The sequence below is a fragment of the Nelumbo lutea genome, chromosome 4, assembly GCF_056320005.1.
Source record: "Nelumbo lutea isolate HS-2025 chromosome 4, American lotus-T2T, whole genome shotgun sequence".
In the NCBI taxonomy this organism is placed as follows: domain Eukaryota; kingdom Viridiplantae; phylum Streptophyta; class Magnoliopsida; order Proteales; family Nelumbonaceae; genus Nelumbo; species Nelumbo lutea.
In genome coordinates, this window is record NC_142687.1 from 16,048,051 (window position 1) to 16,066,489 (window position 18,439).

Consider the following 18,439-nt stretch of genomic DNA (forward strand, 5'->3'; position numbering starts at 1 on the left):
TATAAGTAGTATAGATATACCAGAATAAAATCAGTCAATATAGCCACATAGAAAATAGAAGTTCAGATTTCAGACTACAGTTTAATAGTCTGATCTAGAAGACCAGAACCATTCTTACTATGCAATCCTCACTCTTTCTGTACTCTTTCTTGTTTGATTCATGGCTGAGCTTGGTGTGGTGGGTTTGGATTACTTTTTCCTGTAAGAAAAATTAATCGGAAAATTTTGAAGAAACTCGAAAAAATCGAAGCATTTTTCTTCTTGTAATCTTGTTCTTGTGCGATTATATTTAGAGCTATAATTGTATAGTCTTGTAGTAGAGACATTTTGTCGTTACTTCATAACTGTTTCGAGTTTTCCGATCAGAGGGGGAATAGTATGGCAAAGATGCATGTGAAAGTGTGAATCGGAGCTTGGTGTGGTGGGTTTGGATTACTTTTTCCTGTAAGAAAAATTAATCGGAAAATTTTGAAGAAACTCGAAAAAAAAAGAAGCATTTTTCTTCTTGTAATCTTGTTCTTGTGCGATTATATTTAGAGCTGTAGCTGTATAGTCTTGTAGTAGAGACATTTTGTCGTTAGTTCACAACTGTTTCGAGTTTTCCGATTAGAGGGGAAATAGTATGGCAAACGATGCATGTGAAAGTGTGAATCGGAACTTATGGATATTCAGTATTTCTTTTTATAATGATGAACAAAAAAGTAATGATCTATGTTTAAGAGAGATTTATTCAGAGATTTGGAGGAGGAAGAAGATGAACAGTGTTTTTGTTATTTTTTATATATTTTTAAAAAAGCTAATCTATTTTAAAAATTATATTAAGATGATTATTTTTATTGATATTAGGGTTCGAAAGATGCCCTTATCGGCTAAAATAGCCAAAAGTGGGATGTGTTTAAAAAATGCCCCCATATGTACCTGGTACATCAATCATCGGGGTGGTTGAAAAAAACAACTTTTTACGCAGATGAAAAAGAAAGAGTGTCGGCTGGAAGTTGAGTCATCACATCAAAACCAACAACCCACCTCAGCCTATGCCTCCATTTCCTCGTCATTTTATATCTGCCTTCGATGAGCCTATTTCTTAAATTTTGTCCTTAAACAAATCCTATGATATAGGATATAGCGTAATATAATAATAATACTATATAGAAAAACTCATATTCTCGAAACCGAGATCATAAAGAACAGGCGGAATAAACTGAGCACGTATGCCAATAAAAGGATAATTTATAGCTGAACCCAAAAGCTGCAAAAGCTGTTCGTGAGGCGAGGCTGTGAAAGTAGGGTTCGCATCTGCCCCCCAAATACGTCCCACACAATTGGAACTCGACGCGTGTCATGAAACACGCGCATCAGGCGAGACGCGTGCAAGGGGAGGTTGACGTGGTTTTCAGCATCCCCGTTAATGAAACATGCGCGCCTAAAGGGGGGTTTCTTCTCCCTTTCTTCTCCATTCACTTCGAACCCTAACCCTGAAACCTTTGGCGCCCTCATTCTTCTCCATCCACCCACCGGTCGAGTTCCGCCAGCCAACGACCATACCGGCAGGAGGTAAGTAGTCTGTAATGTAAGTTTTTCTCAATTCTTTTTTTCTTTGTTTATTCTCATTCGCTTTACACTCACTTTTTTTTGGAGAAAATATTCAATTTATTACAGATGGAAGTGGTCCACGAAGCACCATTCCTTATCTTTGGAATTGGCAACAAATTCACAATATGCCATCACCTATGCAGGCACCACATTGGCCCATGTATAACCATTCTAGCTCTTTTGTAAACAATCTTCCCATACAAGTAAGTTGTGTATGTATTTCTTTTTTAATATTTTGTAAAATCATATTGCTTTATAGTTGGAAATTGTTTGTGTAGGTAGAGGTAGGTACCCAGAAATGTGTATAGCCAAACCATCTCTAGTGGATCTCATATGAGCCAGGTGAAATTTTAATTATTTCTGAAAATGTATTTTTTGCATAATTAAAAAATCGTAACTATCATGTGTAAATGTAGAGGAACCATTATGGATCGGACCATGTCAAGACCAACAATCGGAAAAGTGGAGTTATATTTGCTGGGTTTTTTTTTTTTTTTTTTTTTCACACAGTACATTTTTTCTGTTTTGATGTTCTATCAATCTCTTTCTCTAGTTTTCTATTAAGAGCTATTCTAGCAGTTTGGTTGATGCACTCTAATGAAAAATGTTTGATGAACATAGATAAGAATATTCTATCTCTCGATCCACCAGGCTGCATCAAGGACTAAAGGAGGTTCAAGTGGTTCACCTAGTGGGATAAGTGATGAAGATAAAAGGGCAAGAGCTATTAAAGTAAGGGAAGAGAAGACAGTGATGATTTACCTAGTGGGAGAAGCGACAACATGGTTCAAAGGATTTCTAGACGTGGCGACGGATCAGTGAAAATACAAAACTGGAGGGACTTACAGCATAGGGTTGATCGTAGTGTGTATCACCATAAGTTTTCACTCCATCAAATATTTGCATTTGTAGATTGTACTATGAAGCCCAAACCACATATATCTTCTTTATAAGTTCGAAATCTAGTTGAGGTTATTTATCAAAGAAAAAAAAAGCTACTTGAGGTTTTTAATTTCTTCTTCCCCTACTCTCAAGGAAATTGTCTTTCTTGTCTTTTGCCATTTCTTTTTCCTTTTTCGTTCAGTAGAATTCTATGTTGCATGTTTATGAGTACGTATGTATGTGACAAGAACTTGAACAAAGTTATTGAGTTTACCAAGTGTAGAAGGCCATTACCTAATGCTGATCCTGACGATGATTTGTGGGAGAGGTGGACTGGATTTGGACCTAACCTGTGGCATTTTTTGCTCAATCTCACGCTTGTGCTTTTCTTGAGATTCACTAAGCATCACTATCTCTTTCCTCACAGAAAATAAACATCCCGTACTTGGTATGGTTTATCTTATGGTATCTCTGCAAATTATATCCTGAAACTTTTTCTGCAGAGGCCATTCCTTCGTGCGATAGTAAAATACTGGGACCATCATTGTCCGCTTTCTGCAGGGACCAACATTGGGCAATGGACATTTTCTGTATTGGATGGAGTAGTCGAAACCAAGTTTTTGGTTTCATAATGTATAGTATGTTCAGTGAATGGACTGCAACAATTTCTTCTTGTAGGTGAACTTCCAACCATGAGTATTTTTGAGTTTTCCTAAAGGAAACCATTTACTATTAGACTGCACTATTTTCTTCCGGTGGTTCTGGAAAGCAGAAAGGGGTTCAAAATTGCAACATACAACTATTAGTATTCTACAGTTGTATCTTTTCTTTCTCCCTTAATATTGGAGGATATCTAGCTCAGCATGGCTGCTGGTGTCATCTCATCTAGCAAGACTGTGTTTCCAGTGAACCAGCACGAGTGCCATATAGTCTTTGTGCAACTCCTTGAATTGGCTTTTTTACTTCACAGGAAAATGACAGTCTTATGTGGAAAGGAAAGCTCTACATTAATATTGGAAAATAGTATTCATGATGGAAATTGCCATATGATTGCCTTCTCTGGATGGATTTTGGTTCATTTATCCACATGCTACATCCTTAGAAGTGATAAATTCATGATACTTCTGACAAGATCCATAAGATAGGATCTATCAAATATTAACTTTTGCTTTCTTCATCTATAGTTTGTCAATTTGTTACACAAGTAACATAACTTCAGAGGTTTTCCTCCCAGTTTCTTTTTTAGTTGAAAGAATTAGTTAATTCTTGATGAACATGATAATTACAACTTTAATTACTAATTTCACTGGGATGGATATGAATTGCAATGAGTCTCAATGTGAATTTTTGTTCAGTTAGACAAAGGAATTTCTATGGATACTGTTCTTTTGAGTTCAATGGCCGGTTATACCTTTACTGATAAAAAATAGCAAGTTACATTTTTTAATCATATTGCTGCAATTTATTCAATGCAGAATAGATTTACTGGGATGGATATGAACTGCAATAAGTCTCAATATGAATTTATGTTCAGGTAGACAAAGGAATTCTTTGGAATTCAATGGCCAGTTATATCTTCTTCTGGCCTAATTTTGATTATAGTTGAGGCAAAAAGCTGCTGTCTTTGAAATCATGTGGCTAGACCATGCAATCTACAACATATTCCATCCTACCCATGATTCAATCTGCAACATATTCAATCCTACCCCTACAGAGGAATATTACACATAGTTCAAAGTATTACAAGAACCTGTACCTAAATACTAAGTCTTATACATGTACAAGACAAATATAAACACAATTGCAAAACTTATTGTCAAAATCTACATAGCCTTTAATCCTTTGGTAAATAAGTTCTGAGAAGCCTCCAAAGCATCCAACCCTTCAACAACTAATTTCTCTAGCTTTTCGATACGATTTTCCAGATGCACTACATTGTTACTTGTTGAGGTGGCTTCATCTAAAGTATTTATAGGAACTGCCCATTCAAAAAAATTGCAAGACTTCATATTGGAGTTCCGAGTCTCCTCATCGGTATCATTTACCTACATACATTTAGACACAAGTCAATACATCTAAAATAACTAGACCCGTCATCTTTCACATAATGAAATCAAAATACTACTTACCAATTTGCTAGGGCAAGTGTATAACAATTTTTGATGGAATAGCAGGTGTATCTCACACTCGAATTATGCATTTTTTTCCACACTTATAAAACCTAATTTCGGATGTGGATTGAGAACTCATTCCTACATTTATATACACAAGAGTCAAATTTTAAAATAAAATTCACTTCTAAAAATATAAACCCCCCCCCCCAACCAGCCTTGTCTACACTCCAGCATAGCACCCCAAATAAACGAAGAGTGGTTGTGGTTCTTGGCTGCCCAGAAAGACTTGTTATTCTTTAAGTATTTTGGAGTAAGAATCCAGGCCCATAATTTTTGGTTATCAGTAAGGAATCTCCAAGCAAGTCTCATCAACATTGCAGAATTCTTCACCTCCAACCGTTTGAAGCCCAGCCCACCAATGGCCTTGGGCTTTAATAAAGAGTTCCAAGCTTTTAGATAAAAAAATTCGTTTTTCGCCTATGCTCCCCCACCAGAAGTCCCTGGGAAGCTTTGAGATGTAATTGCAAATGCCAATAGAGAGTTATATGGAGTGCCGGTATGGCATTGATTGTTAACTTAATGAGAACCTCCCTTCCAGCATGAGATAGGCAGTTCGCCTTCCATCCGTGCAACTTAGATTCGATTTTATCTATCAAGAATTTCCAAGATTCTCTCCTTCTTGCATTTAACAGCAGAAACCCCCCCAAATATTTGTCCTTTGGTTTCATAAACTGCACTCCAAGAACCCCTGCAAGCAGGGACCTCAGCCTACGTTGAGAGTTTTTACTAAATAAAATTGATGATTTTCCAAAATTAAATCTTTGGCCCGAGAAATGACAGAAGAAGGAATCAAATGCCTCTTTGATACAATTTATTTCCTGGGGGTTACTTCCACCAAATATCAAAAGGTCGTCGGCAAAGAGGAGATGATTTACCTTACAAGAACCCCTACCAAAGTTGAGACCCTAAAGCTGACCGAGCTCCAACTGATGCACCAACATTCTGGAGAGGACATCAATACAATGATTGAACAGATAAGGGGAGAGAGGGCACCCTTGTCTTAGCCCCCTTCCCGGTCGGATTATCGGACTTAAATCTCCATTTAGAGAAACACGCATATTTGCAGTGGAGATACAACCCCTGATAATGTTTCGAAAAGAAGATGAGAAACCTCCTTGGCTGAGAACCCAATTGATAAAATTCCATTCCATCCTATTGTATGCTTTGTAGAGATCTAATTTCAAAGCATAGCAGCCCATTTTGCCCTTCATATTCCTTAAACCGTGAATAGCTTCTGCAGCAATAATGAGGTTATCATGGATACAACGGCCAGGTGTAAAAGCATTCTGGAAAGGCGAAAGTAAGTGATCCATTAAAATATCTCACACCAACCTCACAGCGCATCTTAACCGTGTATTAAGAACATTTTTCAATACTTGTGTCATTATTCATGAAAAGATGTTTTCAATGCATAGCTGTTGATATGAGACACGCGCTCTGTGAGGAATAAATCGAAATTGTAGACGAGACGGGATCTGCTCCTCTTACATGGGCGCCTCATAGGTACATCCACTAAGCATTGGAAACATTTACAGTGAATAATAACTTATAATAACTAATATGTGTGTGAAGTAGTATGTGTGTGTGTGAGATGTATGTGAAACGCCGTGTGAAGAACATATCCGAGGCGCCACACATGCACATTCACTGTGCATTAGAAATATCTCCCCTAAATAATAATTCATAAATACGGGAGATATATGGAATGATGTGTGTGTGAGGTGTGAGTGAGACGCACTGTGTCAGGAGATCCTGTCTCCAGCCATCCACCGACTACTGCTGCTGGTGTTGCCGCGTACAAACTACAAAGTGCCAAGCACTAGCAGTCTAGAAGCGGCCTATATATCTTCAAATTTTAATATTCATTGTCAACCCTGAGCCAGCCCCACCCCACTACACCACCCATCTACATCCGCGGTGTACTTTCAGAATTTCGAACCATCCATCATTTTACATATACTAAAATTAGTACATTTACACAAATACTAGTGAGTGAGGGATGATACTGATACTACATCCAACCCAAATCAGATCACTAATATACAACATCACTTCGTCATTTTTGGGTTTGGGAAAGCAGTCCATCAATTGGACCAAGCCGCCGAGGCCCAATGGAGCAAAGTATATCCATCGCCCAATACCTGCTTCCATCCAGCACACCCATCGGAAGTCGGAACAGATGTTTCTTTCTCTTCTATGTTAGAATCAATCAGATCTCATTTTCTTATGCGCTAACGGTCTAGTGTACAAAAATTTCTCGTGGTCGTGGTCGTGGTCGTGGTCCCATAATCCCATTCTAATAATTCCTTGGAAAGGAAAATCCAACGGAACGGGTCCCGTTTGCTCCGTCGCGACAAAATTACACACAACCTATCGGCCGTTCGATCGAATGGAGAATTGAATTTCATTTTGTGAAGTTCGGATCTTCGATCCATTTATTTTGCCACGGTTCATCATTAAGCTTCGTTACACGTTGCGGGCCTAGGTATTTGTCGTCGGATTGGGGCACTCCGATTCCTCAAAGTCACCCTAGGCCAATTATTATGTGCCACGTCAGTGCCGTACCATGGACCTATGCGGATTCAGCTGACAATCCATCGGGTTCGGGTGGTGGTTCCGTAATTATGCATGTTATGTACTTATACCTTATGGGTGGGTGGGTGGGTGGGGTATATATGACCAGTTCGTGACTATTTTACCGAAACAGAGAAGCTTTTTCAGCGCGTTTCCCCGTGGTTAATTTCTGATTCTTCCATTCCGGTTGACGGCAGACCACTTTCTACCAAAATGCCTATATTACCCTTCTCCCGACAACCTACCATAGGATTCTTGGCTCTCTCGGAGTGGAGAAGACATAAAGAAGCAGTGGTTATGAGTTCTGCCAACGTGGAGGCTACTTACGTCAAATAATGATACCTGAGAAAGAGGTAAGACACATGTAACCGAAATAAATGCAGTTGGACTCCAAAGCAGTCATTTATTCCATCTTGATCCCTTTCTTCTTTATTTATTTATTTATTTTTATTTTTCCTTTCCTCCTTTTCAGAAATTGCTTGTTTTGTTTACTCATCAGTGGAAACCGGAAAGGAGTTCAGCCAGGAGAGAGAAGGGAGAAGAAAATGGATTGGCCCGTGGTTTCTTACTCTTCTTCGTCTGTTACACGGTTGTTTATGGTACATTAGCCTTCTTCGTTCTCAAACAATGTCTTCTCTTTTCTCTTTGATGTTGTTTTGTTTCCTTTTGTAATTTCTAAATCGATTCTTCAGATCTATGAACATTGCTGTTTGTTTTTCATTTCCTTTTTCCTAGATTTCTTATGTGTTTATGGTGTCCAGGAATGGTAGATATAGGGTTCTGAAGGAGCATATTTGTCTAGTAAGTTCCAGATCTATTGCTCTCTACTTTACTTCTTCTGTCTCTCTTATCCGTTTAATTTCATTTTTCTTTTAGTTGATTATCTGTGCTTGCTGTAAGATTTGTGTTGCGTCCCTCGAGCAGATCTCACCTTGTTTTAGGTTCATTCCGTGAATGTTTTATTTTGTTGTTTCTTTGATTAAGTAGTTGAGTTCTGTTCCCTTCTGTGATTTATTAAATTCCATGTTTTTGGTGTTGCATTTGTTTAATTTCTTCACTGAGCATAATGGATTTGACTGTGTTTTTGTTTTGTCTTTTCATTTGGTCTCTATTAGATTCTTTCTGGACATTTTTGGATTTGTGAGTGTGTTGAGTAAGATCATACCACAAGTAAGTTTTCAGTTCTGGTTGTTTGGAGTTTAGCTGGATCTCTCCGTATCACTTTTCGACGGTTGTTTCTGATTGCAAATGCGTCCGACGGTCCGAGGACCATGAAAACGTTGAAGGAGTTAATTTTTTTAATTCTTTCTCGTGATATTTTACTGTGTCATTGTAATGGATAGTGAATGCCGGAAGCAGGTTTTAGTGGCTCCGAGAATTTTTGCTTATCCTTCGGATTAATTGAGGGATTTTATTGATATTTTTTACATGATATTTTTTTTTTTTACGTTGGCTAATTTGTTTTTATATTTGATGCCTTGTTTTTGTATGTCCTTGTGTGTAAATATTATTATCTGTTATAACTTTGAAGTAATTGTCTTGGAGATTATTTAATTCATATAGTAAGGGAGATCTGACTGGATTAAGGTTTTTGATGTAAAATTGGATTTTTCTTGATTGAGTGCCTTTTACTTTTATATTTTATACAAGCCATAACCATATCTAACTGTACAGGGTGTGAAGGTCAGGATTGGTGATCCTGTATCATTGCCTTCTTGCAATGGGAAAGTCTCCAGGAAAATGGTTAAAAACATTACTCTTTGGGAAGAAAGCTTCCAAATCTAATTTATCAAAAGGAAGGGAGGTATCGGTAAGTTGGTCCTAACCTAGCATTTCCTGTTGAAATTTTAAAGATCTTGTTCCTGACAACATGATTTATTAATGCTACTATTATTACTAATGCAACTACTGTTAGTTCTATCACCAGTATTTTGAATCATGTTGTTGCAAGTATTGTTGTCTCCAATGTTTTAAATACCAGCACAGAACTGGAACCACTTTGGCCACTGGTTTCTGGGTCAGCGGTTTGATCGTCCTGCCCAAACGGATCAGCCTGTTGCAATTTTAAAAAATAAAGAATAAAAGGTAAAAAAATGAAAAATAATTAAAATAAAAACGACCAAAAGCTGTCGTTTGGTTCAAATGGGTTGATGGTTCGACTGCCTGGATCAGCAGGGTGCTGACCAAGTCAACAGTTTTTGGCAAAAGAACGGTTCATGGGTGAAATGGAACTGATTGCCTGGCTCGTTTCCCAGTTGAATGGTCTGACTGTCTGGGTCAACGATGGATCGAAAATCATGGTTAGCTCTGTAGTTTGAGAAGTGTTTTATGAATTAGAGAACCATTTCTAGGTATTAAGGATCACCTGTTGTCACTTTGTTAACTATATTTTCTATTATACTTGAGAGAGCACCATACAGGTTAATTTTGGTAATTTATATAACTATATTGTCTGCATAATTTGCACTTGTATCACAAAGTTGTCTATAGGACAGTTTATATCTTGAGATATAGAATTTTCTATCCAGCCACTACTTGTGCAATTCTTCTTTTCCTGTCCCAATAGTGGTTGTATGATGTTGTGCGTTAGTTTTTGGTCATTCATGTAAACTGTATCTTGTATCACAACGTTGTTCATGGGATGATGGGATTAATTATCTTTGAGATATAGAATTTTCTATCCAGCCACTACTTGTGCAGTTCCTGTTTTCCATCTTGATAGTGGTCAGTATGATGTCCTTGATGAAACATTCCATGAATTTTACACTTGTATTCAGTGAACTACTTTCTTCCAAGCCAACTAGAGATTTATCTAGTGCTAAGCTCCACATTCTGCTGGTGCTTTAATCCCATACCAATGATGTGCCAAAGTCAAGCTTTGTTAAGGGCCATCAGGTAGTGAGGCCACATTTTGAATGAAATTGGATGGCTGCATGTTGGTAATGATATCTTTTACTTTGCACTAGTCAAACCCGTTTTTGTTGAGAATCTCTCTTTTATTGTTTCAGAATTTTTTAAGTCCTTTCATTTCTATTGTTGGAGATTGTTCTGGTTTGCAAATATTAATGAACCAATGTTAGGCATTTGTTTGTTGTTATTCTTATCTCTATCTCGTTGTTTCTAACTGTATTTTTATGTTCTCATGAAGCGAACTGGAAATGAGAAAGAGGCTTGTATTGCTGCTAAGTCACCAATTGCTGATTCAGCTGTTGATCCACCATTGGTTTCACACCCAGCACCTGGCACTATAGATAGACGTGGGGGCAACTTAGAGTCAGAAAAGGGTGTTGTTTTACCACATGATGGGGATGTTTCATTGCCTGGATCTCAAGATAAAGATCAAGAAAGAAACACAGGATCTGGTGGACCAAATGATCCAGAAAGAATCCGGCAGGAGAAAGCTGCTACAAAGGCACAGGCTGCTTTTAGGGGCTATTTGGTAATCATCTCTTGTAAAAAGCATTGATGTTGTATTGCTGCTTTTATCTCATTTATACCTGTTATCATTGACCTTAGCTCTTTTCATGTAATTTTATACTTGTAATTCCTGCAATTATTATTCGATTTTTTGACCACTAATTATTTCTCCCAATGTGCATTTCTTCAATTTTGTTTCTGTTGTGATAGAGGATGATGTAATATAAGATATTATTATTTAAAGGATACAGGGTGGTTGGCCCCATTGTGTAAAGATCATCTGTACTTAATATTAACCCCACCAGGAGATGGTAACCACTTGACTTGTGGATATCTCTTTCCTGGACTGTTTCTCAAAATCTCTTCTGGACATTGAGAATAATGAGATAAATCAGATGACAAGAATAATCCTTCTGGTGTATTCCAACTACATTCATGCATGGCTTGTCAATGTGCATACCACGTGGTGCAGCATCAACCAACTGCTCACACGTGCTACATCTGTTAGAAGATATCTTCTTTTGTCTATTAAACATGTCAATACTACTAATGGAGTAAATCTTCTATACTGCTGGGTGTATTTCTGTTTTGGATTCTTTGCCCATGTTGGGTCTTACTAGTGCTATAACACATCTTTTGTGAAGGCTCGGCGGGCATTTCGGGCTCTTAGGGGTATCATAAGGCTGCAGGCGCTTGTTCGTGGCCACTTGGTGAGGAGACAAGCTCTTGCTACTTTACACTGTATGCGAGGAGTTGTAAAGTTACAGGCATTGGTTCGTGGTCGAAGAGCAAGACTTTCTGATACCATTCTCAAAGTGCATAAAAAATATAGACTTGTAAAGGCTCTGGTAATTTTTTATTAGAACTCTCTTATTTTCCTTGTCCTGTATGGTTAATTAAACGTTTTTGCAAAGTTTCTTTTGCTTCCTTCTTTTACAAGTAAAAACATTAGGTGTAATATTTGAATGGTCAGAAAAGAATATGGCAATAATTTTCAAGAGACATGCTATATTCTATACATGTACTTCTGTTGAAGACTGATATTTTTATTGTTTATGACTTTTTACCTTGGACTGTTTCTGAGGGGAAGGGGCGGAAGTGGAAAAGTGGGATGCAATCCATGATTAGGTGGGTTCCAGAATGACTAGTCCCCCTCCTAATCTTATTATCCATCCACTTGATGTAAAAAACAGCAAAGTAGAGGACTTTCTGAGGATTCAGGAGGAATTCTTTCCATCGTGCTTTTCTGTTTCTTCCCCAATCCAAAACAGCCTTGGTAATTTGCTTTTCTCCATTTCCCTTGTTGATAGCAATGGGAATCACACTGATGGATGATGCATGTGGTTTGTAACAGATCTGAACCAAACCAACCCAATTATTTCTGTATTATGTGTCCAGTTATAATTGGGTCAGTGATTTAAAAGGCGTGCCTAGGCACCCAGGTGAGGCGCATTTTTAAGGTATGCATCTCGCCTGGTCCCCAGGCACAGCATTTTCAAAAGGCGTGCACCTTGTGCACCTTCTGCTTCAGCCTTCAGCCCAGGCACATACCTTTTGAAAATTTGCACATTTTTCTGTTTTCTTATGACCAAGCCCCTTGAGGCAAGCTCAAACAAGTACATAAAAGGGTCTTAAATTCTTAATCCCCATAAAAAGATTTTATAATTTGTCTTTTAAAAATATCTTTTATTAGGATGAATGAATGAGCATCATTAGCAAATATGGGGTCTCATTTATTCATCCTAATAAAAGATATTTTTAAAAGACAATTGAAGTTATAATTTTTATTTTAATATAGGGATTAAGAATTTAAGACCTTGATATAGACTTGTTTTGGCTTGCCTTGAGGGGCTTGGTACAAAAGTGGTTTGTAGAATTAGGAATGCATAATGCTCAGCTTAACATGACATTAGCTATTTGAAGTAATGCAATTGGGAAAAGAATAAAGAAATTGAGAGTTGTACATGCTTGAATATGTTTTTATATGTTATGCTTGATTCTATTTTTTAAATTTCATTTTAATTATATTTTACATGTTAAGTTTATGTATTTTAATTTTAGATAATGGGTTTTTTTAAAACATTTGTTTTAAAATTTAAGTTTATATTTTTAATTAATATTATATTTAATATTTTTATTTTTGCTTATTTTTTGAATTTTTGGCAGTTTGAAAATTTTAGCTTTTTTTTTTCCCATTTTTGTGCCTTGCATCGGAAAGGTGTGTTGCCTTGCCTTGTGCCATTGCGCACAAGATGCCCCTTGCACTTTTTTTTTTAGCAACTGGTGCATTTAAAACATTGGGATTGGTTTTGGTTGTTCTGAATTGATTAAGACCCCAATTGATTATTGGCAAATTATGAAGATGCCTCCATTCTGTTACCTATTTTTCTCTTTCAGCATGACAAATACCTATTCTTCTCATTATGTGCTTGTAATATTGTCACATTATAATGCCCAAATGTGTTAATTTAATAAATAAATAGGTTTATTGTCAAATTATAGGTTAAAAGCATACCTGTCAATTATAATAATGTCTTCTTGGGTCAGATCTGATAGTCCTAATTAAAGGCACCATAAGTTCTGGTTCGTAATTGGTTCTGCACATTTACTTATTGGGTTGGGTCCTGGTTTACCCTTGCCTGGACCAGACCTGACCAATTGACAGCAATAGTTTGTAAACATGATAGTTTGATTTGAAACTCTTCACTCACCATTAATCTTGAAGTACCAGTTTTGTTTGGAATCACTCTTTTGCTCCTGTAGTTCTCTATGTGTAAACATCTCAAACTTACTAGAGAGATACACAAAATATTTAGTCAATTTCCACCACTTCTAACAATAACACGTCTCTGTCTTTCGTCAGGATAGTAAGCAATTGGAGTCTTTTGGATGGACAGAAAAGCCATCAGAAAATGCTTTTGTTTGTAAGGTAAGCAACAACCATGATTATACTAAAACAGTATGTGCTCTTAAATGAGACAACCCAGACCGTTTGTTGTTGAGTTATGGTCTGCATGGTCCATTATTTGTGTGGGATACTGGGCCCACCCTTGGAAATGTGGGTTCTTTCAAAATTTTGGTGAAGTATGGATGTTAAGATGATTATGTGATGCCCCTATTTCTGCTTTCAAGGGATGCTAAGAAGTCATCTTAATTCTGTTTCTTGTTCCTGATAACCAGTATTGATCAAAACTAAGTTGTTCTAACAATGGAGAATATGAGTAGAGGTGCAAGCTCAACTCTGTTCCCTATGCCCGGTAACCAGTATTATTCAAAACCAAGTTGTTCTAGCAATAGAGAATAAGAAAAGTGGTAGAAAGAAAACAATGGGAGAAATGGTTGCATCTTAACCAGTTGACAGCCACTAATCCATTTTATATATGTGGTTTAAGACCACATACAAATCACCAAAAATATCCCTGCTGATTACAAAATGTCCCTCTTGAGGCACTCCATAATAGAGCGATAAAGAAATAGTAAAAGAGTGAAACACAAGCATACATGGTATTATGGTGCACTGAACATCCCTAATCTGATTTGCAATTCCACAACACAAGGTGGGTTTGGGTTAATTGGTTTCATAACTTCCTGTTTATGAGATGTGATATGTCAAAGGGAAAAAATGTTTGGTAGATCATCTACAGTTAGATATGCTCTGGTTCATTGTAATTAACAGAGCCAGAAAAATATGTGGCATACTGTTGGATGAATTTCTTTTGATTGGTTTTCTCTTATGTGGTTCATTTTGACCTAGAAAATCTCCTTGATGGGATTTGTGTCTTGCATTTGTGTGGCATTGGTGGGAAGTGAAGGATAGTCTTTATCCCTCTCTTGTATCCTGACTTAGTTTTATATTTTCTTTAATTGGTATTTCAAAATTACTGTATTCCTGTTTAACTGAACTTGGACAACCGTAATAATGTTATGTTTTACTTTCCATTATACTATTTTTGTCCGTTTTCCTTTCTTGTGCCTATCATGTTTTTAGTTTGACGCTTGACATTTTTGTTTTATTGCTTCTAGATTCTAGCTTCATCATCTGTTGCAATGCCTCTTCATTTCCAGTATGGTTTAGATGAGCCCAATTCAGCCTGGAACTGGCTAGACCGATGGACATCATTTCGTTTTTGGAGACCGCTTCCACAGCCCAAGAAGGTTGCTGATTCAAAGTTGCAGATAAAGCAGGTTAATGTTCAAAATGCAGAAACTGAACCAGGCAGGCAAAAACGCAGTGTACGTAGGTTTGGTTCAGGAAGTGTTGACAATGGGCCAACCAATTCCAACTCTGAATCTGAAAAGCCTAAACGCAGCCTGAGGAAAGTTACAAGCCATCCAGTAGATGCAGTACAAGAACATCCACAGAATGAGGTTGAGAAAGTTAAACGTAATTTAAGAAAGATTTCGAACTCCACGGTAGAGGTTCCTGATCGCATAGAGGTTGAAAATGAAAAGCCAAAGCGCAGTGTGAGAAAGGCACCGAGCTCTATGGCTCCTGAGGTTTCAGATCAAGGCATGAGAGAATCTGCTGAGAAAATGAAGAAAGATACAATGGTTCCAGAGTCCAAACAGCTGGATGTAGAAACAAGCCCAAAACCATTGACACCAGATGGACCAACTTCTGTACTAAACAATGATCATCCTGTGGTTGAGTTAGAACTTTTACAGAGCAATGGGAAAGATGAGAATGCTCATCTGACAAATGAGGAGTTGATCTCTAAAGAGGACCCAGCTAGCAATGAGAACCAGAAAACTAGCAGGAGAGCCTCTTTCCCGGCAAAGCAGGATTACCCAGAGAATGGTTTACAGAATACTCCGTCATTGCCAAGTTATATGGCAACAACTGAATCTGCCAAGGCAAAGCTCAGGGCACAAGGTTCCCCAAGGTTTGGCCATGATGGGGCTGAGAAGAATGGGTTCACCAGGCGGCATTCTCTGCCATCCTCCACCAATGGCAAACTGAGTTCGGTGTCACCACGGACACAGAGGCTGGTTCAAGAAAGTGGCAAAGGGGGAGTTAGAAGTGACGGATCACTATTATCTTCTAGAGATGGTAATGGTAAGAATCATTTAATCTTACGGGAATTGTGTTTGTCATGAACTTGGTTTCTTTCTGGATTCTGCTTCTAATCAGTAATCAGTGCATTAGAAAGCACTAAAGGTGTATGCCTGGAGGTGCACCTCCAAGCGAGCACTAGAAATTAAAAAAGGCCATTACTAAGGAGTGGATTGGATAGAGATTTATATTTTTTTTGGGTACACAGTGGCTGCTCTCTCTCTCTCTCTTCATGGGCTACATAACTAGGCCCGGGGGGGGCATCCCCTGCCCCCCAACCCAGGTGAAGGCAGGAATTGATGCCAAGTCTTTGCTACAACCAACCTAGTGACCTTACCAACTAAGCCAGTTGCCACCTTCATGGCTGCAAACCCAGAAACCATACAAGTTCGAATGGCACAAAATGAAGCACACAGAGATACTGAGAAAAGAAGAGAAGAAGAAAACAACACAGATTTATGTGGTTCAGCCTTTGTTCTATGTCCATGGGCGGGGGAGGAGTAAAAATCCACTGAATCACAAAATGGAGTATAACATTGAGTAGCCTCACACAAACCTGACACCCAATACACCCAATGCGTGATCCTCACTAATATTTTGGCCTAAGCCGTCCGCATCTACCACAGACCTCAATCATTTGGGTTCTTCCTCATAAATGTTGGGTCGGATCATCGAGTGGGCCACAGACTGGAATGCTTAGAAATTACAACCCTTTTTTTTGTTTCTTCCTGATTCTTTTCTTTTTCTTTTACTTTTTTTTTTTGGGGGGGGGGGGAGCGGGGGAGAACAGAGAACTTCCTATTTTTTAGTTTATTTGCTATTCTTTTTAATTATTTATTAATTAAAAAGTCTTTGCTCAGGAGCCATGTACCTCGTGTTCTTGTTTCTGCCTCGTGCTATAGGATAGGATAGTGAAATGCCTTGTGTCATGCCTCCACGTTTTAAACCATTCCTTATAATAAATATTTTGGTGCTCTTTGCTTGCATTGTAAATCTGGATTTGATGTAAAGTAGAATGTACAACTCAGCCTACATGTACTCCCACCAAACTGAACCTTCGGGAACATTTCTAACGTATTTATCATGTATTTATCAGTGATTTGAGTGGTTTCCAGCTTTCCATTTTGCATACCCATGGTTTCCTTCCTATTATATTAGCTTCAACGGTTGCTTTGTGTTCTTACCTTTCTTCGTCCGTAGTTTTCTTCCAATTTTTAGTAGGAATACTTAACACGGGTTAATAGCAAAAAATGGTTCGAGGGCCCATAATTTAACAATGGATATGGTACCTGAATTGAACGGAATGGTGGAACATGATTCATGGGGCTGACCCCATATAGTTTGGACAAGGCTTAGATGGTGATGATACTTAACATTCTGTATATGGTTATGTTGCAGAGAAAATCATCCAAGCTGAATGGAGGAGGTGATGCATTTTGGGGAATATTCGGTTTTAAGGACAAGTTATTTAAGTTGGTAATAGTGCTTACTGGTGTATACTTTCATTTATCCTTATGGTGTAAAATTCTATTGTAAAACCTGGAATTGGAGTGGAGAAATAACAGGTGTGGTATTCGTAAAGCATATCTCCTTGTGTTACTGGGTTTTGGGTGTTTTGAGCGGGTATAGTTACGGGGCTTTATTTTATGGTTTGGTTTCATTTAGGCATGTTTGTGTTTCTTTTTGTCCCCACTGATGTAATAGAGGTGCTGACTGCTAATGCCCTTGAACATGTAATGCATACCTAATTGATAGTTGAAAGGCTTGGCTTCTCCCTCAAAATTGGAATCTTAACATTGTTGTTTGGGTTGTATATGGTGGTAGTTGTATGTACTAACGTCCATGACAGTACTGCTTTCTGCAGTCTTTTTTCTTATTTGGAAATGTGGTTTTTGTTGGTGATGGGGTGTTGCACCGGGAAGGACGGGGACATTGTTTAGTTTTCTTATTGGAATTTGTTTCACAAGAGTGCTTCTAGCATCCCATTAACTATCTTTATTCAGTTTGGCTTGGTTAGAGCACCAGCTATTCCAAAATCCATCCTTGATGTTAATAAAGAAAAAGGAGAATGACTGAATTCTTTAGCCCCCCACCGTACACGGGGATGAATCCTGGCAATCCTGGCCGTGATTTGAGAATTCTGTATACCTTTGTTTACTGCTCACGTTATCTAGTTTGGCTTGGTTCAGGCTTCCCCTGAACCGGTCAGACCCTTGATACACTTACTGTAAGGGTGTATCGGAAGAGCCTCGGAATGATACGTATATCGGCTGATACGTAACGATATTTAAAAGGGTCCGTCCATGGAGAAGCCTCTGTGACACAGCATGTGGGAAAAGATCTAAACTTTAAAGCATCGACATCAACTTTCATGGTTTGGACACGCGGCATGTATGGAATGACCGAATGACCAAAAATGCCTCATTCCGCCTGTATTGGTTGATGGTAAGACTAGGAGGGATAAATATATAATTAACAGAAGTTTACTTGATCAATTGGTGAAAAGTAAAATAAATAATTGATCTGGTTATCGAAACTGAAACCAATGAATGCTTTCAATTATAATGTCATTAAGTGCAAGGTTAGAAGCTTATAGCAGGCAATAAAAGGCAAGGTTCCAGCAAGGAAAATAGATGTGAAAATTACTCGCTCATACTTTAGTATTAAGATTGGGTCATGACGTTAGGTAGAGTGCATGGACGGAATAGGACTCATTCATGCTGCCGATGCCACGTAACTGAAGTGA

At 38.0% G+C, this 18,439-nt stretch overlaps 1 protein-coding gene and 2 long non-coding RNA genes across 6 annotated transcripts; 2 read left to right on the forward strand and 1 right to left on the reverse strand.

Annotated features, from left to right (window-relative positions):
• The first annotated feature begins 1,251 nt into the window (after positions 1 to 1,251).
• LOC148854174 (uncharacterized) lies at positions 1,252 to 2,605 on the forward strand. The gene is made up of 4 exons (XR_016112312.1): positions 1,252 to 1,554; positions 1,660 to 1,796; positions 1,872 to 1,935; positions 2,215 to 2,605. It is a non-coding gene; the product is annotated as an uncharacterized LOC148854174 (long non-coding RNA).
• Positions 2,606 to 4,025: 1,420 nt separating this feature from the next.
• Positions 4,026 to 5,872, reverse strand: LOC148854175 (uncharacterized). Its single transcript, XR_016095098.1, has 2 exons — positions 5,525 to 5,872; positions 4,026 to 4,520 (listed from the first exon to the last, which is right to left on the reverse strand). It is a non-coding gene; the product is annotated as an uncharacterized LOC148854175 (long non-coding RNA).
• A 1,888-nt stretch (positions 5,873 to 7,760) lies between these two features.
• On the forward strand, positions 7,761 to 17,475 carry LOC148854176 (protein IQ-DOMAIN 29-like). Of its 4 annotated transcripts, none has more exons than XM_088983450.1 (8): positions 7,761 to 7,822; positions 7,985 to 8,024; positions 8,898 to 9,033; positions 10,372 to 10,662; positions 11,285 to 11,488; positions 13,504 to 13,569; positions 14,664 to 15,696; positions 17,092 to 17,475. In XM_088983450.1, exons 3-8 carry the CDS (start codon positions 8,944 to 8,946, stop codon positions 17,121 to 17,123), a joined length of 1,716 nt encoding a protein of 571 aa, XP_088839576.1. In that variant the 5' UTR covers positions 7,761 to 7,822; positions 7,985 to 8,024; positions 8,898 to 8,943; the 3' UTR covers positions 17,124 to 17,475. The 4 variants fall into 4 exon arrangements, with proteins under 4 accessions (XP_088839576.1, XP_088839577.1, XP_088839578.1 ...); XM_088983451.1 differs by having other exon boundaries at positions 14,664 to 15,690; XM_088983452.1 differs by lacking the exon at positions 13,504 to 13,569.
• The last annotated feature ends 964 nt before the right edge of the window (positions 17,476 to 18,439 follow it).